The sequence below is a fragment of the Ciconia boyciana genome, chromosome 3 (genome assembly GCF_034638445.1).
Source record: "Ciconia boyciana chromosome 3, ASM3463844v1, whole genome shotgun sequence".
Taxonomy (NCBI): domain Eukaryota; kingdom Metazoa; phylum Chordata; class Aves; order Ciconiiformes; family Ciconiidae; genus Ciconia; species Ciconia boyciana.
Genome location: NC_132936.1, coordinates 17620631 through 17648444, shown reverse-complemented (window position 1 = coordinate 17648444; position 27814 = coordinate 17620631). Strand labels below are relative to the sequence as shown.

The window sequence follows — 27814 nt, the reverse complement described above, 5'->3', positions numbered from 1 at the left end:
ATCTAACCTAAAAGAAGGCTCCAACAATCCAGCTGGTTTCTGTTGCTGTTCCACATCCTGGCTGCCTGGTCCTACCTCATCTTTTGCCTTCGTTCTGGCACACATTTGTCCCTGTATTGAGCTGTTTCAGTTTGGTAAACCAGTGAAAAGCTAAATCAACAAAACAAAAAATAGTTTTCTGCTGGTTCAGAAAGCAGAAGCAAGTGTGGGCTGAAATAAATACCAGAACCAGGACAGTGGAGAGGTCAGGGAATGGAAAGTGTCAGCCAGTGAGGAGTGAGGCTGCTAAGCCAAAGGAAAGGTGGGGATTAATGTGTCTGGCTGTCACCTACATCAGTCCGATAAATCTTTGAACTATTATGCTGTGCTATAACATGTCTGAAGGCCCTACATGATCAATCCAGAGTAAGCATTGAATATATTCAGAGGAAAATTGATTGCTTATTTGTGATACTGTTGGTGTAAATCTTAATTCTGCCTAAATGCTATTACTATAAATGGTTATTTTGATTTCATACAGACAGTACATCAGCGACATGCTTATCTAACACTATTTCTAAAGGCATATTTATGCTCTCCGAGCTGTGGATTGTTACAACCCATTCCTGTACTAGCCACATGAATTTATAACTCCAGCTATTTTAATTATCATTTGATAACAATAATTACTATGCTTGCTGTTGAAACAGGAAAAATAATGCTAAGTGTGCATAGCAAGCAGATGACTTGCTGTAAATCTCAAGGACAGCTAATTAGATCTCATTTGATAATGTGCATGGGATGAGCAATGTTCCATCCCAGCTGCCAATTGAAGTAATCTCATGAACTTGTCCAGCAATATTAGTGAGCTAAAAAGAGTTTGTGAGAAGTTTTGGCTCCTAATTCGTTGTAGGCTGAGCTACAGGTGAAATACTTAGATGCAATTGTGTCTTGGTTTTGAGATCATGATCATCTATTTAGGATCTAACTCTGCTCAACTTCCGATGAGGCTTAGGTTCTTTGGTTGTTTATTCACTTTTGAAAATATTGCCTGGTATTTTTATGCAGGGGAACTTGACTTGAGCAATCTGAATATCTATATTGACTATCTATAGGAGTATAGTCCCTATAGTCCCTATAGTCCCATGTATATAAGGAGACAGTATTATCCTATGGGAGTATAGTAGAAGAGAAACTGAGAAAATGGTAATTGTTTTTAAATGCAGTTCACATTTAATCTTTTTTTTGTTAATGTGCACAGTTACTTTGTCTTGAAGAGGGTGGAATGTAGGTTTTAGATTACATATTAAAAGCAACAAAAATGCATTTTAGAAGCCATTTTTTCTTTCTAGAAACTAATAACTTTCTATCAACTAATAAATAAAGTGAGTACAACTAATGTGGTATCAGTGAGTACTTTTGTTATTGTGTTCAAGCAACCCAGTCCCAATCGGAGAGAGGACAGGCCTGTCAGCTTCTATCAACTTGGATCAAACCAACTTCAGCCTAATGTAGCATCCTTGGCAAGAGATGCAGCGAACATTGCTAAGGATAAGCAAAGAGGATTTATGCCAAGTATATTGCAGAATGAAACGTATGGAGCAATACTCAGTGGCAGTCCACCTCCCGTTCAGCCTGCAGTACCTGTTACAAGTAGTGCACCTCCTCTACCTCCAAGGAATATTGGCAAAGGTACTAACAGTGGAAAAATATTGTTGTATGTTAGAAGAATGGGATCATAACGGGTTTTTTATTATTACATTTTTAGGTTTTCTTTTACAGTTATTTTGCACAGGTAAGTATAGGAACAGTTTATTGATGACTTCGTTTTATATACTTGAAGTGAATCTTCACAACCTATTCTGAGTTTGATTTTCAGTATACCTGCAAGAAAGTACACAATAGTGTTTGGGAAAACACTGCCCAGGTAAACTCAATAGAGTGAAACAATTTATTAAAAGGAGGGCTGCAGTCAATTTAGTTCAGCAATTTGTTGATGTTGTTGTTATATTCCATCTTTTCATACTTCTGTTTCTTGAAGATGTCATTGTCAGAGTTCAATTTAAACATACAATTACAATAGCATTTGGCTGCTGTGGAAAATTGTTTAAGACCTGGGAGAATGGAGAGTGTATGCAGAACATGAGAGATTTTAACCTTGCAAAGTCTTCTCTTGATAAATATACGCTTCAGGGTGGTTGAAATAAAAGTATAAGTGTCATGATGTGGAGAACTGGATGATTTTAGAGAACTGGTAGCTGACTGAAAATGTAACTGCCAATTACTGGTTATTCCCTGATCAGCAGAACAATGTAAAATGTACAGGTCTTTTCCCAGTTCAGAAGGGCTGTGTGCTTGCAAAATCCACCATTAAAGCTGATGCTGTGAACTTCATTCTTATCTTCATATATAATCTGTTTGGATCATATTAAAGAAGTGTAGAGAAATCTGTATAGGTCCTCTCTGTACAGTACATGTTCGGTGTGTTTCATTGGTTTAATACCTTTATTAGTCCAGCAGCTTTCATGGATCCTAAATTTATGTAAAGTTAAATTCAAGAAAAATTACTATCTAAACACATGATTTTCTATGGTGCTGTAATTCAGACTCTGTAAGAGGAGATACGAGTGGGGAATGTTCTAGGCATACATGAGGGGCTTCTGCCTTTGGGAGCACTGTGCAGAGGTCAGAATGCAAGACTCCATACACCAGTGATTGTGTCCGAGATGGCAAATTGAACATCCGTGTAATATGAAAAGTCAGTTACTGGTCTCACAGGAATGGCTGCAGCATAAAAGTCAGATTAAAATATGTTATTTTGGGGGCAGAAAAACTGAGAACAATAGAACAGTATGGTATTGGGTTACTTCAAAAAGGCATATAAAACTTACCCAAGGTGGGATTCCTTTCATGTAACATTTTTGCATGAAGTCTAAGCTTAATATCTAGACACTTTTTTTACTTGATGGAAAGGAATGTTTCCCCCACCAAACAGGAAAATGCACCCAAGGAGCTTGCATAGTCTGTTTAACTGTTAGAGTCTGTCTCTAATTTAGTAATACAATCGGATAGTTAAAAAGACTGGTTTACCCTTTGATATTATTTTAACCATGGCCAACCATACTATTTTACCCACTGTTTGCCCTTGATTAAATGACTCTTCAAAGACTGTCATTTTAGTTTCATTCCCAACCCCAGACTTCCTGGCACTGGTATAGTGCAATTCACACCAATAAAGCATGCTGCCTGGCTTAGATTATTAGCTCATATTCTTTACTCTAGCAATGTATTAGCCTATTATTTTATATTCTTAGTTAAAAACTATAATAGTATCATCGATCTCGGCTTCTTGTTGATTGCTGATGTTGTTGATGTTATGCTTATGGTGTATTATTACTGCTTTATCCTCTTAGCTTTAGGCTGGTCTCCAAGTCTTCTGAGCCTTTTGTGCTTTTCCCTGCAACCTAATATTTATTCATACCTTACTCTGTTTCATCTTTTCTTAATATGATGCTCATGCACTGAGTAGGGAGAAGTGGCATGATATGTGCTTTATGAAGAAAACCTCTAGTGTGTTTTTATGAAATGGGGAGGCAGCTCTTTAGCCTAAGAATAGAGTCATTTAGGAGGACCCGAAGAAGTAGTACTTTGTAACTGTTTTATGACATTATAGCTTCTCATTTGGCTGAAATTCAGAATTACAGTTTTATGTTAATTCCAAGTCAAAACTGACGTTTCACTTTGAGTCAGCAATGTCTACTAGTGCTCATACGAGAGTGAGGTCCTTTTCTTGGAGTACCTGAGAAGATTACAGCTATCAGTCAGGGATTAAAGAAGGTAGCAAGACTTGCCTTCCATCTTCTTGTTGAGAAATTTCTGCTTTTTCGAGTGTTGACATATTTTAAAGTAATGACTGGAGACAAATTTTACTTAGGTAAAGTGGTAGTAAGACTTCACCCAGAAACTTCTGTGTGATTTTTTTACACCAGTCTCTGATTTCTGCTCTGGCATTCCAGCAGGCTGGCAGGGGTTCCTATTGCTGAATATAGTGATCTAGCTGCACCATTTTTAAAAGCACGGGAGTGAATATTAACACTTTGTGCTTAGGGTAAGCAATAATAATAATACAGTATTTTCCTCTCTTTTTAGTTCAGCCTTCAGTTCTTGGCAGTGGTATTCAGACAATTTCTTCATCTAATGCAATGTGGAAGACAAATTCTTTAGGAGTGGAAAGTATAAGCAGGCAGAGGTCTTCATCAGATCCACCAGCTATTCATCCCCCTGTGCCGCCATTGCGTGTAACATCTACAAGTATGTTTCCACTTTCCCCTGTTTTCCCTTCTGCTGTATCTAATCATAGCTGGCTTATTTTTCCATTTCCACAACTCATACTTCCTCTTTTGGTGACTGTAGCTTTGGCCTATCGTTCCCATCCAGTAACTTTGTATGAACTGTCTTCTCTGATGTTCCAGTGAGGACTGTATGGTGTAGTGCAGGGTCACAGAAAATACTGTCTACTACTAGAGCTAAAGAGCTCTTCACTTATAGTTTTAATGCTGCATTTCTCACTAGTTGTAAAGATGAGTGTTACATGTAGGCCTGGGGCTCTGCCTCCACATTGTGCTTGATTCTTGCAGACTGTAGGAATGCAAAAAGATGTTTTAATGCATTGTCAGCTGCTATTGTGGTGGTTTCAAGAATTCAATAGAAATTTTAATTAATTGCTAAACCTAATGTGAAGCTAGTTAAATGTTAATCATAACAGGATTTTAAGAAAAGATGTTCCTCTAAATAAAATTTCTCAGATATTATTCACTTAGCTACTTTTCCATAAAACACAAACTGAAGGCCTTGATTGAGCAAACAATATTAGCACTTTATTAAATATATTCTGATCTACTATTTTCAAGAATATGACTGGCTTCATTAAGAATTTTCCTTGCTTGTACTTTAACGCTTTAATGAATTGAAGTACTTGTGAGCTCTCTGACCTTAACTAGGTGAAACAAAAGGTAAACCTCTTTCCAAAGAGGTCCTCCTTCCAATGGAAGGATTGCTTTCTGTTTAAGTTGTTGATTACATGTAGTAAAGCGTTTTTCTTGGATGGAGATAAATCCTGTAACAGGAAAACCTGTGGATGAGAACCCAAGAAACAAAACAGTAAATAGAAATTTAATTCCATTTCACTGTCTAACTTTCTTCTATAGATGTGCTTTCTCCAGCACCACCGCCTCCAGTGGCAAAGACAGCCAGCATTATAGAAGCTTTGAACCAGCAATCTAAACAGCAACCAGCTCCTCCACAAACTAAGCCAACCCCACCACCACTGCCCCCACAACCTCCTAGTAGAATATCTCAAAGAAAGCCTATTCCTGGGTAACTGATGTAATTTTAGTATTTCATATACTTCATAATTATTAGTAACTTTTCAGTTTTATGGTATATAACATGCAAGTTATCTATAAAGCATGCATACTTTTGTCAGTGATGTGTTCTAGAGTATGTGAATGAACAGAAGGCAGACACTAAGGGAGTAGATTACAAGGATTCCCACAGCAAAAACAAGACAGCCTAGTGATTTAAGATTGTATGACGTGCAGAATATCTACAAAACGCCTAGGTGTGATGGAAATAAGAAGCCACAAAGAATAATCCATTTCTAATTCTCACCTAATAACAAAGAAGAGATAATGGGATCTTATGTCTGATTGTGCCATTGTTCACATGCTTTGTATAGGTTCAGTTCCATTCAATATTTTCATTCATGGCAGGAGTAGAGAGACCTGGAACAGAAAAATCGGTTTTAAATTTGCAGGCAACAAAGTTAGGAGGAACACATGTAATGGAAAACAGGTTTATCTCCAAAGCAGCCTTGAGAAACTGGAGTAGTAGTCAAGGGAGAAGAGGGGTGTCATTCAGTAAGCAACGCTTAGTACTTAAGAACAATCAACTACAAAAACGAAGCATGGAGAAAAGCAGAGTATGGTTAAGCAAAAGTCCTTAAGAGAACGATCTGCAAAGACATAGTGAGTCATAAATAAAAGTAAGTCAGAAAACTCATGCTGTTGTGGAAGAGTCAAAGAGAAATAGCATTGTTTGATTATAGCCTGCAGACTATATGAATTAATCCTTCCAATTGACTCAACATCAGTAATGCCTCAGCTGGACTACTGTGTTCAGTTTTGGGTATTGCAGTAAAACAAAGACACAAAATAGTAAGGCAGAAACCAGGGGAAATCAATAAGGTAATGAGAAGTCTAGAAAACATGACCTGTGAGAAAAGTATGGAAGAAATAAGATTCTTTTATGTTTTTGAAAAAAAAAATTGTAGTATAGATACACATCTTCAAGTATGTACAAAGTGTTGGATTGTGCCATACCTTTTTACATCTCATGATGGCTCTAAAAAAGAAGACTTTTGTTTAAGTCATGGCAAGAATAATTTGGTTAGACACTAGGGAAAGCTTTCCAAAAGTACACATAGGGAAACATCACAGTAACTTGTCTGGGAAGTTTTGGCACTCTGACACTGAAAATTTGGCAGAGTACAGCCTATACAAACTTAGATAGTTATAAGATACAGGGACATGTATGTGTATATGTGAGATAAATAATATGCATGGTTGATCCTTTGTGAATGAAAGAGGTAAACAACCTTTGAGCTCCCTTTCTAGTCCTTTGATTACATACACCATACTAAGTAAAAGGGAGAAGCAACTTGCTGAAGCTTGCTATAATGTACAGACTAATATGGATACATAATTTTAACAAAGAATTTTAAAATAGCAGTGAAAGGAACTTCAGAACTTAGGAAAAGAAAATCTGCTGTACACAAATTGCAGATTTTATATTATTATATATACTATATTATTTCTGCCTTACATTTTTAAATTAAGTGTAACTTATGATTGGTGTAATCAAAAATATGGAAGCAAAGTAGTATTTTTAAAAGCAAAATAGCTGTCACCAGAATATACTGAAGACATGACAAGAATTTTATAATTTGGAAAATATTCTGTATTGTTGCGGTTCAAGTTCTTGTTTGTTTCTTAAATGGATGAATTTCTAACGTTCTGCACAGGACTGAGAAGTCATCTGGCTTAACTACCAAAGGGCAGTCCAGAGGACTTGGGTCTCTACAACAAACTGGTAATTATGGTTTAGAGATTTATTTTATTGTAATTAAGCTATCATTATAACAGCCTAAGGGAGGGTGTTTTTTTTTTTTATTTACCTTGCACATTTAAATACAGTCATTACCAGCATTCTTCTTGTTTCTCTTCTTGGTTGTGTAGGCCCTGATGCCTCAAGCTCTTCTGCGTGGACAGAGTTATGGGCCAATTAATGTAAATAATGGGACCATGTAATAAGAAACAGAATCACAGGGTGGTTGAGGTTGGGAGGGACCTCTGGAGGTTATCTGGCCCAGCCCCTCTGGTCAAGCAGGGCCACCCAGTTGTCCAAGACCATGTCCAGACAGCTTTTGGATATCTCAGAGGATGGAGACTCGACAGCCTCCCCGGGCAACCTGTGCCAGTGCTCAGTCACCCTCACAGTAACAAAGTGTTTCCTGATGTTTATGTGGCACCTCTTGTGTTTCAGTTTGTGCCCATTGCCTCTGGTCCTGCTTTCCAGCTGGGCAGCCACCAGCATATATTGGTGCATAGGCTTGTTCATCCCCAGGTGCAGGACTTTGCATCTCCTTGCTCCAGCTTTTCCCCTGGTCTCTGGGACCTGGGATTCCTGAAGACCAGTCTTGCTAGTAAAGACTGAGGCAAAGAAGGTTTTCAGTACCTCAGCCTTTTCCATGACCTGTGTAACCAGATCCCCTATCTCATTGAGCAATGGGCTCACGTTTTCCGTAATTTTCCTTTTGTTACCTATGTATTTACAGAAGCTCTTCTTGTTGTCTTTGACGTCCTTTGCCAGATTCAATTCCAGCTGGGCTTTAGCTTTCCTAACCTCACCTAAACCCCACTCAGACAAAGGATGCATTATGAACACTTTAGTTAGTTTACTCTCTTGTTTGCATGTGTCGTAAACAAGGTAGCAGATACACATTTTAGAATAGAAAAATGTGTTTCTAGTTTGAAAATATAAAGCTCATATAGTGTCACTTTTAATTAAATTGCAAATTGATATTGCACTCTTCATGATAATGAACAAGAGTTCATTATTCAGAGTACATTATTCATTCTGCTCTTTTCATTGTTCACAGTAACTACTACTTTGGGACATTACAATAATGTCATCTCAATAAAATGTCCAAAGTAAAGTTTGTGTGGATTCTGTGGTGGTTGTAGTGGAATTTCTCCTACCCAGTTTCCCCTTCCACTGTATACATTATGTTCATTGGTTCTTACTGTGATTCTTTTTTGTTTCCCCTTGACAAACCCAAGGGGAATTTGCTAATGACTATCTGCCATCTGTGTCAGGAGTCTCCTGTGAAGGATACAGCATCTTGATAATGATGGTCTTTACTAGGAAAGAGTGTTCTAAAAGCACACAGTCTGTAGTGAACGAAGGGGGAAATGGGATATTTGGTTCTGCTCTCATCTATTTTATAGGCTTTTTTCTCTTTTAGCATATCTGCAGTATTAAAGGTCTTGGCCTCTTTTCCCAAAGGCAATTACCTTTTTTGGGTAGGGAAAAGGATAGAAAAATTTTGTTCAGTTATTTAGAAAGAACCAGTAAAAAATGAAATACTTGTAGGATATAAAATTGTGTCCTTTAAAGAGTAATTAATTTGGTTTCCATTTATATAATCACTTTTTTTAAAGCATGCCTAAAATTTACCTGTTTTACTTACCTTAGCAGCAGGAGAGTCGTCTTCTGTGTGCGAAATTCCAGTAACACAAACTGGTTCTACAACAAATACTTTGGCACAGATCCAGCCACCAGCACCAATGCCAAGGAAATCACAAATAGTAAGTAGACAATCTGGGGCTTGATTTTATTAAATCTTCTGCCTTCTATCAAACACACTGTTGAAATAATAGTGCATCCTGTTAGGGAGAAGGTGTGAGAATCATGAAAAATACAAAGCCTGTATCCTGTGTTAAATAGGTCCGCGACTTCTACTAAGTATTTATGAAAACTTTGCTTTTCTTGTGTTTCCTATATGATAGTATGTGATTTTAAATGAAAAAAAAACCCCAAACAAAACAACAAAAAACAAAGAGAAACCAAAGAAAAGAAGTATGGATTCTTTGCTTGTGTCCAAATGTCACCGACACAATCTATAGAATGTATGGTTTAACTTATTGAAGTAAGCTTGATAAGCGAGTCACTTGTAGGTGAGCTTCCTAAGTGAGTTACTTGTAGATCATATGTAACTTCATTCTTAAATTTCAGTGAAGTAAGTAATAATGCAGCTTTTGTGCTTACTTTTATAATGGAAGTAGATATACTCATAGTTGTTCACAGAGGTAGAACAAATGGCTTCAGACATGACTAGTAGGAGTTAAGCTCAAAACAAAAGAAATGGGTTCATCTGACTTGAGACATCCCCAACCAGAAGGTGGTTGAATGGTGAAGGGGAAGGCTGGAAGTGTTGGGCTGGAAGTATTGTATATTCTTCTTCTGCACCCTCCCTATGCCTTACAGTGACTGTTAGAAAAGAGATACTGGATTTAGATGGACTCTTGATCAGCTTGTGTGGCCTTTTTATACTCTTATTTATTATTTATAATCTAGGACCGTGAATGGGAACACACATTTTAGTGTCAATACCTGTATTCTTATACTGGTGTAGGTAAAGGGATGTATGCCCAGATGTCAGTTGAGCTGCTACATTACGTGTAGTTCAGCTGGGTCTTTGGTCCTTGCTCCAATTTTATGTTGCTGTCTTGTGTGATAGACATAAAACATCCATATGCTTGTTCATGACAGTATTTCTCTACAGTAAGCAAATCACAATATAGAGAGTCCATACTTTCTGAGATGCTGCATGTGACTAGGTCTGGGCTATTTCACGCTTTACATTCTGTGTAGGAGTGTGGTTCAGTAGGTAAATAATAAACTGAGAGGTAGGAGGCGTGCTGTTCCTGGCTCTGCGATTGTCTTAATAATGGGCTGTAACAAAAAGACCTGCCTTCCTCAGTCCTCTGTCTCTCTCCATCCATTTTTCCTAACCACGTCTACTGAAATAGTAACTCTCCAGGACAGACTTGAGTGTTTGTTTGCATAGCCTTGCACGTTTGTCTTGAGCTCTTAGAACTGCTGAAAAGCCACAGAGACACCTGGAATTCATCTTGCATTAGTTGGGAGTATAAAATCTTCTGTTTTCTTGCCTCCCTCACTCTTGTTCAATCAAGTTACTGTCAGTCTTGCATCAAAATAGCTTCCATGTTTTAGGCCACAATAAAATTAAATGGTCTGATTAGTGTAAAATGGAATATCTATCCCTTTTGCTTATATGCACCAAGGGAATTGCCATATTTACTCTGTGAAGCTGTTGGACCCTGATCACAGTTTCTGTTGTGTGTTCTGGGATTCATGTGTGAGTGCTGGCTACGTCCTTTCAACACATCTGTCAGTTCTGAAACAGCTCCTTACCTGGCTTTCTCTATAAATGAAGGTTGTAGCAGTTCTCTCTGTTGTTCTCTCCTTCTTTGTTTTATGGGACAAATTGCTTTACTTATGAGTGAATGGGGTATCCTGGCTGGTTTTTAGGAACAGTCACAGTGTCTCCACAATTTAATATTAATTACACATGATATGAAGAACAAATCTGACTCTCCAGGTATCTCCAGGGCTTCAGTAGGGTGAATTTTGTGAGACTGAGAACATCAGCTGGATGATTTTCTTCTGTCATAGGACAGAGAAGTAAGGGAAACCTGGCTCAGGGAGTGTATGCTAGTTAAGGTGCTTTGGCTAAATCAATCTAGCTAAAGCATCTTAGCTGAGATTTAGTCAAGGGCCCCTCACCTAAAGAGCTTTAGCTAGATCAGTCTGGCTAAAGTACTTTTGGCTAAATTGCTCCATTTAGCCTTATACTCCAGCCTTTTTTGCTAAGTCTTTACCCTGCCAGAGAATCCAGAGGCCAGCCCAGATTTAGGAAATGATTGTGGAAGTGCTCCTTGAGTACAGAAAAAAGATGTCTAGTTGTACGTGCACATGTAGCCAGTGGCTTATCCTCTATACAGTGCATTTGCCCAATAGCCTATTTTTCAGATGAAAATTCCTGATGCTTTTTTTTTTTTTTTTAATGTCTATTTTAGATTTTTGAAACCATAGTGTAGAAACATGGGAAACTTTCCTGGAAGATTTTAGTCTTCTGGGAATGGGATCTATTTTAATTTCCTTGCCTTCTAAAGAACAAGAAATACCTGTAATTGCTGCACTTTGAAGTTAGTAATTATATCACTGTTGTACTGATGTGAAGCTTTTCCCTCTTGACCTAAAAGGTGGTTGTGGTTCAAACTGTAACTTGACTGAGATGGAGCATCTGGCAAAATTGCTATGATGCAGTGCAAGGCTGCCAGCTCACAGGGGTGTGCCCCACAGATAGAGCCTAAGGGTATGCCTGGTCTGGGCAGGTCAGGGTTTTTTTATACTAAAATGCAAATGGATGCTTACAGAGGAGCATAACGATCATGCTACCTTCCTCCTTCCCCATCCACATCCCCCTTCTTCTGCATGGCGCTCAGCTCTAACAAAACGGCACATTAAGAGGCTGTTGGGCAGTACTGTCCACAGTAGAGCATTTTGCTGGTGGAGAGAAGTAGACTTGTGGATGGAGTCTCTTCTCCCCTTACAAGCTTCCTGCTCCATGGCTGACCTAACTAGAGATTGGGACCAGTCCCTGGGGGACTCCAGGATGGTGATAAGACCTTCTTTTCCGTATCCCATCTGGAGCCTCTGTCCCAAACACCCACTGCTTTAACAGATGTCTCTTGAGCTAAATGGCACTTATAGCTCTGCTCTGGCATCTTAGGGTAGAAGGGAGAGATTTTTGCTGGCTATGGCTGGGCAAACTGGGGAAAAGGGTGGACTCATGGTAGAAGGCGTACACTCTGCCTCCAGGCCCTGTGCCTCTCCACTCCTTGCATGGAAACACTATGTAGGTAGCATTATTGTTGGTCTGCAACAGAGAATGAGGAGGCTGAAAACAAATGCAGCAGCAGGCCAGGTTGCACTGGGAGAGGTGTGAGATTAGGATGGTGGATACTGAGATACCAGAGCAAAACAATTTTGGCATCACTTCAAATAGAACACAACTAGGATTGGAGTCCCACTGCAATACTGGAGTATTGCAACTCCTTACTAAACTTTCCTATTGGAAGAGTTGACAAACCACTCCTGTGGCTTGCAGTCCTCAAAGCACTACAGGGAGGCAGAGGACATTCTGAGGGTTTGTACACTGCTGAAATCGGTTTAGCAAGTTAAGAAGGGGCATATTGGCAGGTGGCTGAGGCCTCTTTCTGATAATGCTGCTGCTGTTACACTTGCTGTGTAGCATTCGACCTTGATCACCCCATCTTCTGAATAAAATCATACTTGGTACAGTGATGTAGAGCTGTGAAGATAGGTTTGTATGAGCCAAAATGGAAGATTGCTAAGGGAAACCTGGCCCATGTCGGTGGTGCAGTGGTTCTGAAAGGGTTTGGACGCTTCCAAATTCAGCCTGGAGCACAAGCACCCAGCATAAAAGATGTAGCTGAACTCCAACCTATGAAAAATCAGTTGGAAGCAGTTCTGAAGCTTTCTTTAGATCAACTCCAAGTCTATTCTGTCTCTTCCGTGTGCTATTATTAACATTTACTTATTTTTATATTTCAGTCAAAAACTAAACCCAAGAGAGTAAAAGCAATTTACAACTGTGTAGCAGATAACCCAGATGAGCTAACTTTTTCAGAGGGAGATATTATTGTAGTTGATGGTGAAGAAGATCAGGAGTGGTGGGTGAGTATTTCGCATTTTCCATTAACTTTGAAAGAAATAAATTAAATCTAGAGGTTGACACTGACTTCAGAAGATCCCCTATTGGGTTTCCAAATAACAAGAAAAGTTTCATCCCATGGAAACCTGATTCCAGAGATTTATTTTTTTCAAAAATCAAACTTCAGATAAGTTTTTGGCTTTTCGCATTCAAAAAACCTCCAAAACCTGATTAGTAGGGTTCACAATATACAGGAGACATGGTCTGTTTGATTCAGGAAATTCTCAGGGGTGTGTCGGCAGTTTAAGAATCTGCTACTATTTCATCTTCCTTGAAGATGCTGTGTGGTGGGCCTCAGAAGACAGCTTTATATAGTCCTAATTCTTCAGCTGACTGAGATTGAGAAATGGTCTATTTGAGCTGAGGAACCATCTCAGCTATTTACATTCCAGAGCCTTATCAGCTACAGCAAAGTCCTGGAAAATTGTTATGTGTGAAAACACTTGCCTTACTCTGACTGTTAGCTAGTGAAGAATAGAACTTCAAATTGCATCTAAATTGACAATAAGGCTGTATAAACACAAATAGATTCATGTAAACCCCAGAACTGTTGAAGCTTGATCCATCCATTTACCTTGCAGTGATTGTTAAGAGGGGGAAGCAGAAGCAACTTAACAGAGGCAGAATATGGGCTGCCAGGCATTGCAGAATGCGCTGAAATGATGTAGCAGTGGTACTGCATTAAGAGGTGTTCCTTTCAAAGAACTGGGTAAAACAGAATTTGAAAATAAAAAGTCTGTAGCTGGATAACAAATGCACCTTGTTGGACTGAATTTTCTGATCATGTTTCCCATTTGCAAAAGAAAAAGAACACCACTGCAGAAAAGATGTTGGGAGAGGCTTGTCGTACTACAGGCAGGAAGGTCACTGGTACTCATTTTGGTGATACTGAAATGCCTTTTTGAGATTAACTTGAAAAATATCTGGACTCTTTCAGATTGGTCATATTGATGGAGATCCCAGTCGGAAAGGAGCTTTCCCTGTATCATTTGTGCACTTTATTGTTGACTAAATTGCTACTGATAAATGGACACATTTCTCATTTCCAGCAGTCACAGAAATACGTTTTGCTCTATTTAATTTCATCTACCTATCTGCAGACACCTTGCCAGAGCACTGCCCAAGTCCTAGGTACTGTAGCTTACTTTTTTATTGCCATTGTTCTGATTTTTTGGGACTTTTAAAACTTTTTTCTATGTGAAAACTTCTCATGAGCAGTTTACACTTTAAAAAAAAACAAACAACTCTTCCTGTATTTTTCAAGGTGAACTGAAAAGCTTTAACAATCAAAATCGATATAAGTGCATGAACATCACATCATGAATGTTCTTTTCAATCAATTCACTGTAATTTTATTCTCCCGTTTGTAACGTGACAATACCACAGTTCAGTGTTGCTTGCCCAGTCAAAAGAAATTGTGTGCATCTAACAGGGCAGTGAATTTATCCAGTTCTCGGTACCATCTGAAGTGTTGGAACCAAAACATGCAAGCTGCTGCATAGTTCTAAACTGGACTCATTCAGCATCTTGCCATACTGGCTGTCATCCAGGATGTCAACTATTAAGGAAGAAACTATTTTAATCGTGTGTCTTTGGCCAGGTAAAAGTGAAAAAGTATTTCAGTTTACCACAGGAGAAACTTCTTTCTTTCAGAATGGATGTAGATATTTGCTTAAAGTTATCTGAAATCTGTGTTAGTCGTTGAACTTTCTAGTTCTAATTTTGTGAGCTTGAGACTGTTTCATTTTTCTATGCTGCACGTGTGTAGAACCTGTTTTTTGAATGTTCTTTATGTATGTTACATCCATTTTGGTCATTTAATGTGACTACTGCTGGTTAACTAAACTATGGCAATATTAACGAGTTACTACAGTAACTCAAGGATATGAAAACTGCACTTCCTGAAATGTACTTAACTATGATGATGGATTGCAGAGCATTTCTTACATTTGTCCCATTATAGTGTTTAGACTTTGCTTTTAAATTCCTGAATTTTCTTAAATCACCCAGCAATGTGTTCACAGAAAGAACATATTTGGTGGAACACTTAGATAATTATCCTTGGTCAATAAGGTATCACCTCACAAGTACACTACGTTATGTTCTGTTTTATAAAACATGTGCGCCACTACCTTGCAAACAATGAGTTTGCTAACTCACTCGGTATTTATATAATATACCCACATATATGGTAGCTACACTGTTGTTAAATTTGTTTTACTAATTTGTGAACAAAGGCTAGGCCATGGATGGTTCCCAGTTGGTTGATGGAATACAAAACACCAATACAAATCTGACGTCATTTTGATGTTTGTATATTGTGAAATTGTACCAGTTTTTGCTTATGCTACAGGAAACAACTGATGGCATAGGATAAGAAAAATCAATGTCTAGGTCACATTGGCTTTGATCACGTTTCGTGAATATTGTATCTCTAGATTTATCAAGAGAACTTTGAATTTCTGACAAATGGTGTTTAAATTGGCCATTTCATATTGAACAGAATGGAAGATAGGCCACCACCGTATATGCTTATTTGGAGAATAATCACATTGCATTAGTGCTGGAAGAGCAACACTGATCTTACCTTGTATCACCTTTCCTAAATGGTACAGTTGGTTGATAGCCTCTCAAATGTGTGGGTACAGCCAAGTATATGCATAACTTTCATTTTCTAGATGCTGTTGCTGCAGTATAAATGGGGAACAAACTGGAACGTTTCAAGATATTTTTGTTGCAAGTTGAAGCAAATTAGTCCGTATTTTCAAAGTTCCCAGTAAAATGACAGAGTAATAGTTTAGCACTACAGTTTTATTCACTTACTGATATGTTCAGTTTGCAACGCTATTTTGTATGTTTCTATCCCTGATAGAGTCTAGAGAGTAAATGGGCATATTATTTTGCACAGATCTCCTAATGTACAGTATTTTTAACACAGAATCTTATAGTGTATGTAACAACTCGTAAAGTTAAACGATGCAAATTTTCCTTGAGTTCTGCTAGAAGAGGAATACACTTTAAAAATGTCGCAACCTTGTTCACTGGTCACTTAGAAACTAGGAAACTTGTAGAATACAACTTAATAGCACTAACAGTGCAGACAGACAAAATCTTGAGGACCAATGAAGAGCAGCTAAGCAAAATTTATCCCTACATTTTTCAACGTTTCTCAAAGTTTGCTCCTCTGGCAGAGGAAAAAGAAATTCTAGAGCCTGTAGATATCTATTTATAATATAAAATTAAGAATTTTAAGTCCAAAATTTTGGCATATTTCATACAACTTTTCAAATCTGATTAAAATAATGATTCAAAACACCTGTTAATAGACAGACTATTAGGTTGCTGTGTTAACTGTTTAAAAAGGAGCAAGTGACACTTAAAATGCAGCTTAGAATGCTATAAGATGTATAATATTCAATTCAGTTGTTTTTATTTTGTTTAGTTGCAGAGCAACTGTATATATTGTATAACCTAAAATCAACTCTTATTTTCAATGTCCTGGATGCAGTGATTTATAATTAGAGCATGATTAATAAATTTTACTCTTGTTAACCAGTCAAATGTCTGGAAAAATAAAACTACTTTTAAAATTACTTTGGCTACTTCTCTTCTGTTACTCTTCATTGCTTAGGCAATATTCTTCTTTTCAATGTGTGAAATGAGAAATACAAACAAGTAGCACTTGAGCAAACACATGTACATCTTATGGATTTTTAGCTGAACATAGAAATTGTGTGGATGCCACACCCAAGATTAAATTAGAGGTGTAAGGCACCATTGACTACCTCTTATCGCTTTGCTCTTGTTTTTTTCTAATATCTATGTTAAGCAGAACTGAAGTCCGTATCGACAAATTGTTTTTCAGACAGAGATAGAAGCAAGTGTCAGTTTTATTTTACATTTCTACAATATTGACATTAATATACAAAACACGATTTAGGAAAAAAACTAATGTTAAATATAAAATTGTCCTGGAAACAGAAGATGGAATAGTTTCTTCAAGTCATGTTTGGGGAATGACGAAGTACCACGTGCAAGGTTGCATAGCTCTTCTTTGCACAGCAAGTCTTTTCTAAATTTGTGTGTAGCTACAGCCAGTCTGTGGTACCACAAAGGAGCCTCATTTCTTCCTCCCACAAAGGCCTCTTGTACTACACAGTCACATGCTGCTGAAGAAAATCAGGACTTCTCCGACATTAGAACTGAATCAAAGGCTGTAGATAACACTTTGCAAATAGCTTGTGCTTGTTCCTAAAAAAATCCAAACACGCACGTTAACACTTTCTGGAGAACTTCTAAATGTCTCAAAACTCATTTAAAGCAGAATGTGACCTTTATCATTCTTTTGGCAGAGACATGCAAAATGGAGTAGCACAAGTGAGATTTAATTTGATTTCTGTGGTCTGCAATGACACATGGGAAGCTGTTTTAAATGAGCTCTTTTGAAACAAGTCAGAGTTGTTAGCTTTCATCACAGCATGACACTAGCATTCAGAAAGTCAGTTCATGTGTTCCCCCAGTGCTGCTAAGGGTGTGTGTCATATCATAGTATCCTGACAATGAATTCTCCTACTCTTAAAGAGGAGATCACTTCTCTTGCTTATAAATATGAATGCATGCTCCCAGAATCGTTACTCAATCCCTCCCTGCTCTGTCCAATGTTAAGAGATTTGTTTTCGTCTTTGAAAACACAAATGATACAATAGCACTCTTTAGATTGCAAAGAGCTTTCTTAGCCCAATTGTAATTGGCAATTTTAGGGAATGTAGGTATTTTTCTTCAAAGCGGATCAAATGCAGTCAGCAGGGCTTTTCTCCCCTCCTCAGCCAGGGCACATTTATACTCTTTTTTAATTGAGCAACCCCCCTTCTGCCAAAAAACCTTCACAAGGGCCTTGGGTTTTAGAATCTCCCTTTACAATCAAAATGCTGATACCTAAATTAAATACTGTAAACATAAACTCTTACCAAACTATTGCACTGATATACCCAGAGGCTGTATTCTTCAGAGGCTGCATCTGTTGTCTTCAAAGCCAGTAAACTTTTTCCTGCTCCCAGACCATCATCATAGCAGACCATCCGTACAATTAAATAGAGAGCATGCCTATGTAACACATCCTGAAACCATGTGGCAAATAAAAGTTACTCTGGAACAGTGCAACAGCTATTTCAGTTTTCCACCTGTTTTGATTCTCTCTCGTACAAAAGAATACTTCAGATTTATTTACAGGAGAAAAGTATTCCTTGGTAAAATTATATTTTTTTAATTAGAGAGTTTATAGTCAAGATTTTAAAAAGTGGTGGTTTAACACAATTTTAGCTTTAATTTTTGCTTCTATTTTAGAATTGCATTCATATGTGGGCTATATTCCTGGCCATACTATGAAAGCACACATTCGTTTCCCACCTATCCTCACTCACCCACTGTGAGTCAGATAGGTGGTACACTCTGTACCTACCTCTGGCACAGAGGTAACTTAAAACAACTTTTTTCTTTTCCAGTATTTTTCCAGACAATCCCGTCTCAGTTCCAGGAAGGGTACACATGAGAAACTGTTCCCAGAAGAGGGTATGGACAAGGGTAGTTGCTTTAGGGTGGAACGGGGGTAGCCATGTGGATATAGTCAGGCCACCTGTGGCCTGAGCCACAGCATGGGTCTTGACTCTTGCAGAGATCTAGTCTGGGAGACTTCTACTATCCACTGCAGTTGCAGGGTTTCACCATAGTCCCAACAGTTCTGATCTTGGCCATTCCAAAAAGGGATTGGCTGATGTAATCCAGTACAAGGTCTCTGCAGACCTACCCTCCACAAAGCCTTTCTTCTCAAGCCGTCCTACCCAACCGATAATACTCATCTGCTTTATTCCAGTCATACCACCTCTAGGGTCTTACAACTTCAAGACAGCTCTTTTTCTATGTTCATGGCATCAAACACCTTCTCCCTATCAGTAGCTGAAGGGTCTCAAGAAACATCCACTTCGATACAGAAGCTGTAAAAACAGACAGTGAGCTTGATGCCTGCTATGAAACCCTTGAGGGAGAGCCCTCTACCAGAGCTCCTAAGATCCCCTTGCTGAAAAACATCTCCATCGCTGACATTCGCTCAGCAATCGCTCACACTTTTTCATACCAGCACCAACTATCATACCACACTGAAGGCAGCTGGAGCCAACGCAGAATTTAGTGGATCAACCCTCCAGTCTCTGTATGAAAGATGCCAAGATTTGCTGCCACTTTACTTGTAACTTTTTAGAGTTAACTTGCTTGGAACTTGCTACAGTGCTAATGCACATGTGCATTATCACTAAAAGAGGGAGGATAGAATTCCCTCTGTAAATTCGTTTCATCCCCTCCTTCCAGTATTTGGCTATGAGGGGATTCTGCAGTTGAGAGAGAAATGAGATGGCAGATGGACAAACTGCCATACATATATGTTCATATATATAATGTACAAATACACGCAAACAGAATGTGAAGAAGGCCAAAGCCTCAGTGTGACTTCTATAAATACTTCACCTTTGGTTTCTAGTGGTTGCATCCACAGACAATGGAAATGTATCAATGAATTACACATCTGTACATATTTCAGTCACTAATGAAATAATTTCTCAAACTTTGGCTGAAATTCATGAGGAAAAATTTTGTATCCTTCAGTCAATTCTCTTTTTGGCACCTGAAATAAATAGCTGCCTATTCACCTGCAAAGGTGTCTATGAATCACAAAACTCTTACCTTTCCCCCAAAGTCATAAAACACTGAATTCTTTGTGTGAATACAGAGAAAACCTTTCCATCTTGGAACTCTATGAAAGAGTTAGGTGGACTAACACACTAAAGGACAAATTAAATGCCAACAGTGACACGAATGCAGAAAGCCAGAATTTGGGAAACAGAATGCAATGTAGTAAAATGCCAGTGCAAGCTAGCTTAATCACAGAAGGCTTTATCAGCTTGTGCATGCTTTCAGCTTGAAGCCAGAAGAATGATGGATAAAAGTATTAAAATTACCTATTTGATCTTTATCAAAATACAAAGGAATTTAAATAATAGTGTAACCTATGTTCTTAACAAGAATTAAGAATTTAGGAGGACCACAATAACAGAACCCAAAAGAAATCAAAGTTTGAGTAACAACTACCACACTTCTTCCCAGGCATTAGAAACAAGTGTTTTATTTTCTGAAGGGACCAAAGGAAACTTTCTGGCTCTCTTCAGAGTATTCAGCTATTGAGCAATGCTATTCACTGTCCTCATACATGAGGCTTTTATGAACAGGCATTGCTGGGTTGTTGATGGGTCATGACTTCGTAAGGCCAAGTATTTATGGTATCTGGGGCTCTGAGGGCAACCAGAAGGAAACCACATGGCTGCAATACAAAGCTACACAAAGGCAACTGGAGGGCCCTGGGGAAGAGACCGGATTTTTATTTTTAGCAAAAAAGCTACTTGAAGTGTGCTGAAAGAAAATAAACTACATGTAGGAAGTGATGCAAACAAAAAATAGGTTTGATCAATACAGTGGAATCCTGAGGCTTTAATGCTGGAGTGAACTCCCACTCTTGGATTAGGAGTGCAAGGCTGGAACTTTAAAGAGGAAGACAACTCAGGTATTCTTGACAAAAACATCCTTTGTTTTTCCCTCTCCACAGTAACATCAACAGGAATTGCATTACTAACTCAGGCTGAGGAACCTATGGTCTCGGCCACCACAGTCACGCTACTTTTCCACATGAGAGGATGGCAGGGCAACCACAGAGAAAGGAAGATGTGCCCAAAGAGCATAAAGGCTTGCTTGCCTTTTGTCTGCTTCTCTATCTCAAAAGGAATGGATTCTTGTCATAAATCCAACCAATCCAACCAGGAAAATACAGAGAGCCCTGAGGAGATACGACATGAAGCAGTGCTGCTGTGAGAGCTTTTTTGTTTGTTTGTTTGTTTTACTTTTGCTTGAAGACAGAAGTGACATTTTGGTCACACAGATCATCTGTCAGAGAAATAAATGAAAGCACTTTTCAGCTCTCACCAAAAAAAGACAGTTTGTTGTGAATCACTTACATACTGATCAGATGTTGAAACCTTAATGCCGTATTTGGAAACTCCCATAATAAACTCCTCTTCACCTGGAACAAAAGGTAACTTTCCATCTTGCTTTGGAGGGAAACAAACAAAAGCCTTTAGTGCAGACAGAAGAACATGAACAATGAAGATACATAATAGAAAACATGTTTATGTGTACACTTCAGTCCACTGGATCAGCAACATCACTAACCCTGCTCCTATCTTGCTGTGTGGAGTTTGCCTGCCACTCTTGCACTCATCCAATCCCTTAACTTTATGTGAAATATATGCAGGGGAGGTTTAGACTTGACACTAGGAAGCATTTCTTTACTGAGAGGGTGGTCAAACACTGCAACAGGCGTCCCAGAGAGGTGGTCGATGCCCCAAGCCCGTCAGTGTTTAAGAGGCATTTGGACAAGGCCCTTAACAACATGCTTTAACTTGGTCAGCCCCTGGCAGTTGGACTAGATGACTGTTGTAGGTCCCTTCCAACTGAAATAGTCTATTCTATTCAATCTAAATATTACATGATTCCAGAAAGGAGTTTATCATCTCAGGAGGGAGTTCAGCCCTGTGGTCAGATCAGATGGGCTGAAAAATAATGCATGCCCTGTCACGCTGCGCTGACCCCACGTGATCTATGTTGTTATTTGGCTGTAAAAACAGTTTTAGCATATATTCAGATACTTGAAATGTCAAGTTGCTGTAAGATAAACAGACATTCTGTGCTTTTAAAGATAGAAACGATCAGCTACCTAATGAGAACAACCAGTTACAGCTTTTAGTACAAAAATAAGTACAAGCAACCACAGCTTCGCAAGGATGACCTAAATACTATTCAGGTTCTTTGGTCACAGGTTCATAAGATTGTAAGCAGAAACTTGATGTTTTCCTCTATGGGAAAACTTCTACACTACTGAGGAAATCTGGAGGAGATATTCTTTCCCAGATACTAATCCTAACAGTGCTGAAAACAATACAACAACTTTCAGTTGGGATACTTGTTCAGTAATGACTCATGAAAGGGCCTTCGCTCTGAGTCTGCTTCTTCAGAACAGCTTTTTGGGTGCATCTTCTCCAGTTACACAATAGGATGGAACTGAGTGTGACAGCTTTTGAGGTTCATAGCTTTATGTTTTTACAGTAAGCTACTTTATCCTAGGAAGTCTAAAATTTACAAAGAAAGATGTCAGATCACATGATAATACAAAAGAAATACACCTACGCTTAAGATGTTCTGATGTTGTTGGTATTGTCTTTTGTAACCCACTTACCTGTGCAACATCTATATAATTTATCAAGTCCAATGGCCCTTCGAGATTTTTGCTCTCATTATACTTCAATTTTTCAATGGCACCAACATATTTAACTCTGAATTCTGCACACGTATCAGAATTACTATTGCTTTGTCCTGCAACAGAATAAAACAAAGCAATTCTGAAGAATTCCAGAACAATAATGCTATTCTAATTGGTGTTAATGGGGCTAACTTATTCAATTCTGTAATTTTTGCAGACTTTCATCAAACACTTAACCTTATGACAGTATATTAACTCCTCTCTTTAATGAGCTGTCCGGGGTTGATTCAGAACAGCCCTTGGTAAAGACAACAGTTTCATGTGAATCCATGATACAGCACTGTTTATACTAATTCAAATTTGGAGTTAACAACCTTAAATCAGAAAACATGGAGAAGCCGGTTCTACTTTTCTATATATATTTGTTTTAAATGAACTGTTTGGTCCAACAGTGATGTACTGTGATCTGGTGAGCAAGAACAAGTAAAATCCAATCTTATTTCCATTATTACAGTGCAAATGTAAACTTATAAAAGCAGGAAACATAGCTTCCAAAAAGTTATACCAGATTTATGCTGTGTAACAGACTGGTAACACAACTAAGTTTTTCTTACTCAGATACTTTACTTCGAAAACAGTGGCTTAATCCTAGATGAATCATTAATAATACTTTAGAAGCCTAGAGCTATGCATGTGTTAGTCAACAGGCTATCTAACAGATTCACTCACAATTATTAAAAATACGTATTTTAACCTTTTCTATTTTCTGCTCTTTCATACGAACACACATAAAGTTAATCCTGCTCCATACGTATCTACTCAAACTCAGATTACATACCTGAACTTTTCGTGGAGTCTGTATCTAGACTAGCCACAGTACTAGACCTGGAAAGTCCCCCAAGACTGGAATCTACAGACTAAGAAAAAAATCAGTATCATCAGAAAGTTACTGAGAACATATTGACAATTCACTTTTAGATGCCCTGCCTCAACTCTTTTTTTAAAATAAACTAGTGTTCATGTTCTGATTACTTAAGCAGCACTGCAAAATGGGGAGAAAAAAAAACACCACCACCTATTTCTTTCCTGAAGTTATCTTTCTGCCTCAATGTAGATTAGACTGATATAAATTCAGCAGGAACCCTTGAGAAGTCCACAAGTATTTTGAAAGAAGGAGGAAATAAAAGAAAAAGAGAAAATGAACCTTAAGGTTATGTCCAGACTTTTCTGGTACTGCATCTTAACTTGAAGAAATTGACAACTACATGCTTGTCACCAATGCTTGAAATAACATAGCAGTGCAAGGGAAGTGAAACGGCACCTTGGAAAATCCAGAATATTCAACTGATCATTCCAAAACCTATCAGACAAAATGGACACATTATTCAAAATGAAGAATACTTTAGAGATACCGAGTAACCAACTAGTACTGAAGAATAAACTCAATCTTGGTACCTAGCACAAAGCACCTTCTTAAAGACAGTATTTATCACTACAGAACAAAAGTACTACTTTTTCCTCCAAACCCTACTATGTGCTGCCAGAAACTCTTGTGTTTGTGGGCTTCACTATGGAAGCAATCGAGCATTCATCTCAGAATACAAGCGCTTTATAATGGATAGCTTTTTTTAACTCTCATAACACAGTCTGAGGAATAGTAGAAGTAGAAAGTTCTCCTTGTGGAACATGGCATTTTATGGAAATCACATCCTACCATCAGTGCAAGTGAACCACTGAACTGTCAACTTGTGACAAACAGAAGTGCTTCCATAAGCAGAGTATATACCAAATGCAGCTTACCTTGCTTTTAGTACTGATTTCACTGCTTTGTGAGCTGCTGCTGCTGTGTCGTTTTTTTCCTTTTCTAAACATTTTTTCATAATTGGGTCAAGGAAGATCTTCTAGGTAGGAAAAATAAAAATTGAAGCTGTCATATCATCAAGGGAAGGAGAGTTCCTGGCAAACACCAGAGTGACTGTGTCCAAAGTGGACAAAAACTGGAAACTTGTAAAGGAGTCTGAGAACGGAAGTAGGAATGTTCCTCTGGTGCCCTTCATGTATGACTGGGGAAAGCCCCTCAGGCTTTCTGCTAAAACTTCCCTATCCTTCTGATTCATCAAAAAAATGCTGCTACCTAGTTTACAGACTGTTGCAAAGGTCATTTTCTAATGCACAGAAAGATACAGAAACAAGACAAAATTTATATTCCCACTTAAAAGCATTAGATGATTTTTATTTGTAACTAAAATCTAAGTGCCCTACAAAGTGCACCCAATGCAATCCCTGCTCCAAAGATTATGCTCCCATTAAAAAAAAAACCCAAACAACCCTACTTCTGAAGAACTACTGATTTTACTTCTAGGAGTACTTCTTCTCCTACTTCTAGGAGCAGCCATTACTACTTAACATGTTCCTGAAAATTAAAGCAAGAAGCATGTTACATTTACTGCCTTAGAACTGAGTTCCTGGCAGTTCTGAGAGTATTCCAGAAGCATTTTTCCTGTATCTGCTCTACTGCTTCAATTGCTTCACTTAACATTTGACTGGCCAGTGTAAAGACACAGGATGCTGGCTCCCAGTCAGCGTCCCCCGATGCTGAAACTCTATTTCCCTGTTTCAGAGAAGAATATTTTAATTACAAAGCTTCAGAAATTTTGTGCAGCTAAAAGAAAGGAGGAAGACAGCCTACTGAAGACAGCTCACACTGCAGAAAATAATGGAAGGTGCACAAGGAGGAGCTTAGATCTGTGATGCAGTGCTGGATTACAGTCCCCAGACCGCTGCTGTGTTTGCCATTAAGCAAACACTTGGTCACTGGCAGACCAAAAGCCACCCTCAGCGACAAGAGATGTAGCAAGGAATCGTGGCACCCAGCACACCCACGTCCCTCTGGGCTCCTTCCAGCCACCAGCATGGATCTAGCAGCCCCTCCTTCAGAGCAGCAGCTTCTAGAACACGGGCAAATTTGCTAATCTGCCGGCAGTCTCTGAGGAAGGCACAACTTAATATACACTACTTCACAAGCTTTGTTAATACAGTAGATGATTAAGGAGCTCTTAGCAGCTCCTTGCTTAGCACACGCATTTTCTGCGGTGCATCTTTTCCACTAGGGATGCAGGAAGCATCGAGTCCTGCCTCAGACTTCGGGTTCTGCGGCGGGGTGAGGCACGGAAAAGCCAGGCAGGGTGGCACCGCGTCCCAGTTTTGCTTTTCTCCTTCCTGTTTTCGCCTCTAGCCCCAAATGATAACCTGATAAATGATAAAACTGTAAACCCGCCTCCTACAGAACGGCGAGAGGCGGAGTCCCCGGTGGCCACGGCCGGGGGAAGGCAGGAGCACGGCCCCTGCCACAGCAGGCAGCACCAAGCGGCGGCTTGCCTCCCCCAGCCGAGGACCGAGCGCCTCTCTGCAGCCCCCCCTCACCGGCCGCGGGCGCTTCGCCTCAGCCCGTTCCTCCCAGCGCCGCTGCCGCGACCTCAACACCCGACCGAGGACCTCACCCAGGGGCGCCCGGACGCTGCTCGCCGCCGCCAGCCGGCCCCTCACCTCAGCCCGCCGCCCGCCCGCACCCTTCCACTTCCGGGTCGCTCCGCCCCGCAAGCGCATGCGCGACACGGCGCGGCGGGGAGAAAGCGGAAGGCGGGCGGGGGCCGGTGCGGGCCGCTGCCGGGGCTTACGCCACCATGTCGGCGAAGCGGAAAGCCGAGGCCCTGATCCCGGCGGAGGAGAGCGATCAGCTACTCATCCGGCCCCTGTGAGCGCCCGGGGCGGGCGCGACGGCGGGAGCCGCGAGTTGGGCCTGGGGGGATGTCGGGGAGGCGGTAGGGCCGGGGGCCGCCGGGCGGCAAGCCGGCCAGAGGCGCGGGTAGAAGCCCCGTCCTGCGAGGTGGGTGCGTGTTGCCGGTCGCGGGCCGGCGCCTGCCCCAGGCCCCGGCTGTGTCGTCGCGACAGGGGAGGCGGGAGCGTGGCGTGGGCCGCCTGAGTGAAACGTTGCTCGAGGCGCTGAAATCCCGGGGTGCCTTTCCCACCCCCCCCCTCCTGGTTTTTCGTTGCTTGCTTTTCCAGCGAGCAGGCATCCTGCAGTCTCTGGGGTAGCTGTCGGTTAGAAGGATTGCGTCCTTCCCTTATGCAATATTGAAGTGTTGTCTGAGCAAAAATCTTTTGCCTTTTGCACTTTGACAGCATTGTGGGTTTTGTAGTATTTTAAGTTGAATTTTTTTCTCTGGTAAAGATGCCAGTGCAATTTGAAGGTGTTTCTGGTAGCATCACAATAGTTGTCTTCTGGACAACTTGAAGATGCTACTTGAGCTTATTCAGCCCAAGGTAATTTGTTACTTAAGTAAACTTTCCATTCATTATACATCTCAATACTTTGAGACTCGAGTGCACAAGCATGCAGTAAAAACCAGAAGAGACCAAAATAATTTCCCCAAACAGATTCTTTTTATTTCTGCTGCATTAAATAGGGTCTCATTTCCATTGAGATAAATATAACTGTGCAGTTACTTTAAATATTTGAGCTTAAAATAACTGTCCAGTCACCATTTCTACACAGAAAAATAATCCTACTAAAGGCATCCAGTATACAGTTACATCTATACATTGTGGGTTGTTTTAATTTTGATGACTTTTATATCCTTTTGCAGAGGTGCTGGCCAAGAAGTAGGAAGGTCATGCATTATTCTGGAGTTTAAAGGAAGAAAAATAATGGTAATGATGCCCTCTCACTATGCTACTTCAGATCACAAAAAGATGTTATGGCTTGAATTCAGCCTCCTCACTGAAGGTGGCCACTGTGCTAGAAAAGGCACATTTTTTAGCTTTCTGGAACAATATAGCATATATGACAGTAGGCATTACAGAGGCTGTCCTGTAAAATAAATCCATATCCCCAGATGGAATGTATGTGTCTTAAGTGTAGATTCTAAAACTTACACATATTAGCCTCAGGGTCCACTGAAACCTAATGCTTACCTACAGTTAGGTGTAAACAGTCACGTGTAAACACATACATGTTCTCTTTCCCTTTTCCAGCTCTCTTCTCAGATGGTGGCTGAAATAACTTGCATACACTGGTTCTGTATATTCAGGTGTTGTTGAAATATGGATGAAGGCTTGCATAGGTACAAAATTATAAACAAAGACTGGGATCTTCTGAAAGGTGTTCAGTTTCCCAGTGGAGATAAGTCATCTAGACAGAAGCCTGAGATGTGAAATCCAATGCTAAAAGCAGTGTTTAAGGAAAAATACTTTTTTTGCATGATGCTAAAAATTACTGGTCACTAGTAACTGTATTTTAGACCAAAATGGAAGAGGGTTTTTTGTATGTTCTGTTAGAAGCTTTAACTGTCTTTCAATTTTTCAGCTTGACTGTGGAATCCATCCTGGACTGGAAGGAATGGATGCTCTTCCTTACATTGATTTGATAGATCCTGCTGAGATTGATCTCCTCCTAATTAGTCAGTAAGTTGCACCTAAAAGAACAAATATACTGAGGTCATGGTCTGAGCTGTGTTGACTTGTAGGTTATTAAGAGA

The 27814-nt window shown here is 39.6% G+C and overlaps 3 protein-coding genes across 18 annotated transcripts in view; 2 read left to right on the top strand and 1 right to left on the bottom strand.

Annotated features, from left to right (window-relative positions):
* The window catches only part of ASAP2 (ArfGAP with SH3 domain, ankyrin repeat and PH domain 2), a 92903-nt gene extending 77689 nt beyond the window's left edge, over positions 1-15214 (top strand). For 5 of the 7 annotated variants that reach the window (XM_072855069.1, XM_072855066.1, XM_072855068.1 and 2 more), the window contains 7 exons: positions 1416-1671; positions 4129-4290; positions 5187-5355; positions 7061-7128; positions 8794-8906; positions 12763-12885; positions 13860-15214. In XM_072855069.1, coding sequence (XP_072711170.1) covers positions 1416-1671; positions 4129-4290; positions 5187-5355; positions 7061-7128; positions 8794-8906; positions 12763-12885; positions 13860-13934 — 966 coding nt within the window. In that variant the 3' untranslated portion in view covers positions 13935-15214. The remainder of the gene's footprint in view (positions 1-1415; positions 1672-4128; positions 4291-5186; positions 5356-7060; positions 7129-8793; positions 8907-12762; positions 12886-13859) is intronic. The other 2 variants (XM_072855067.1, XM_072855072.1) reach the window with 2 other exon arrangements.
* A 1580-nt stretch (positions 15215-16794) lies between these two features.
* ITGB1BP1 (integrin subunit beta 1 binding protein 1) lies at positions 16795-25860 on the bottom strand. 10 transcript variants are annotated; one of them, XM_072855075.1, is made up of 7 exons: positions 25778-25860; positions 24078-24178; positions 23116-23194; positions 22254-22390; positions 20977-21069; positions 17890-18039; positions 16795-17173 (listed from the first exon to the last, which is right to left on the bottom strand). In XM_072855075.1, exons 2-7 carry the CDS (start codon positions 24147-24149, stop codon positions 17102-17104), a joined length of 603 nt encoding a protein of 200 aa, XP_072711176.1. In that variant the 5' UTR covers positions 24150-24178; positions 25778-25860; the 3' UTR covers positions 16795-17101. The 10 variants fall into 10 exon arrangements, with proteins under 10 accessions (XP_072711176.1, XP_072711178.1, XP_072711177.1 ...); XM_072855077.1 differs by having other exon boundaries at positions 25824-25852; XM_072855076.1 differs by having other exon boundaries at positions 25701-25839.
* Positions 25810-27814, top strand: part of CPSF3 (cleavage and polyadenylation specific factor 3) — a 24345-nt gene continuing 22340 nt past the window's right edge. The window contains exons 1-3 of the mRNA XM_072855074.1: positions 25810-26031; positions 26924-26987; positions 27643-27740. Of these exons, the coding sequence (XP_072711175.1) occupies positions 25961-26031; positions 26924-26987; positions 27643-27740 (233 nt within the window). The 5' untranslated portion in view covers positions 25810-25960. The remainder of the gene's footprint in view (positions 26032-26923; positions 26988-27642; positions 27741-27814) is intronic.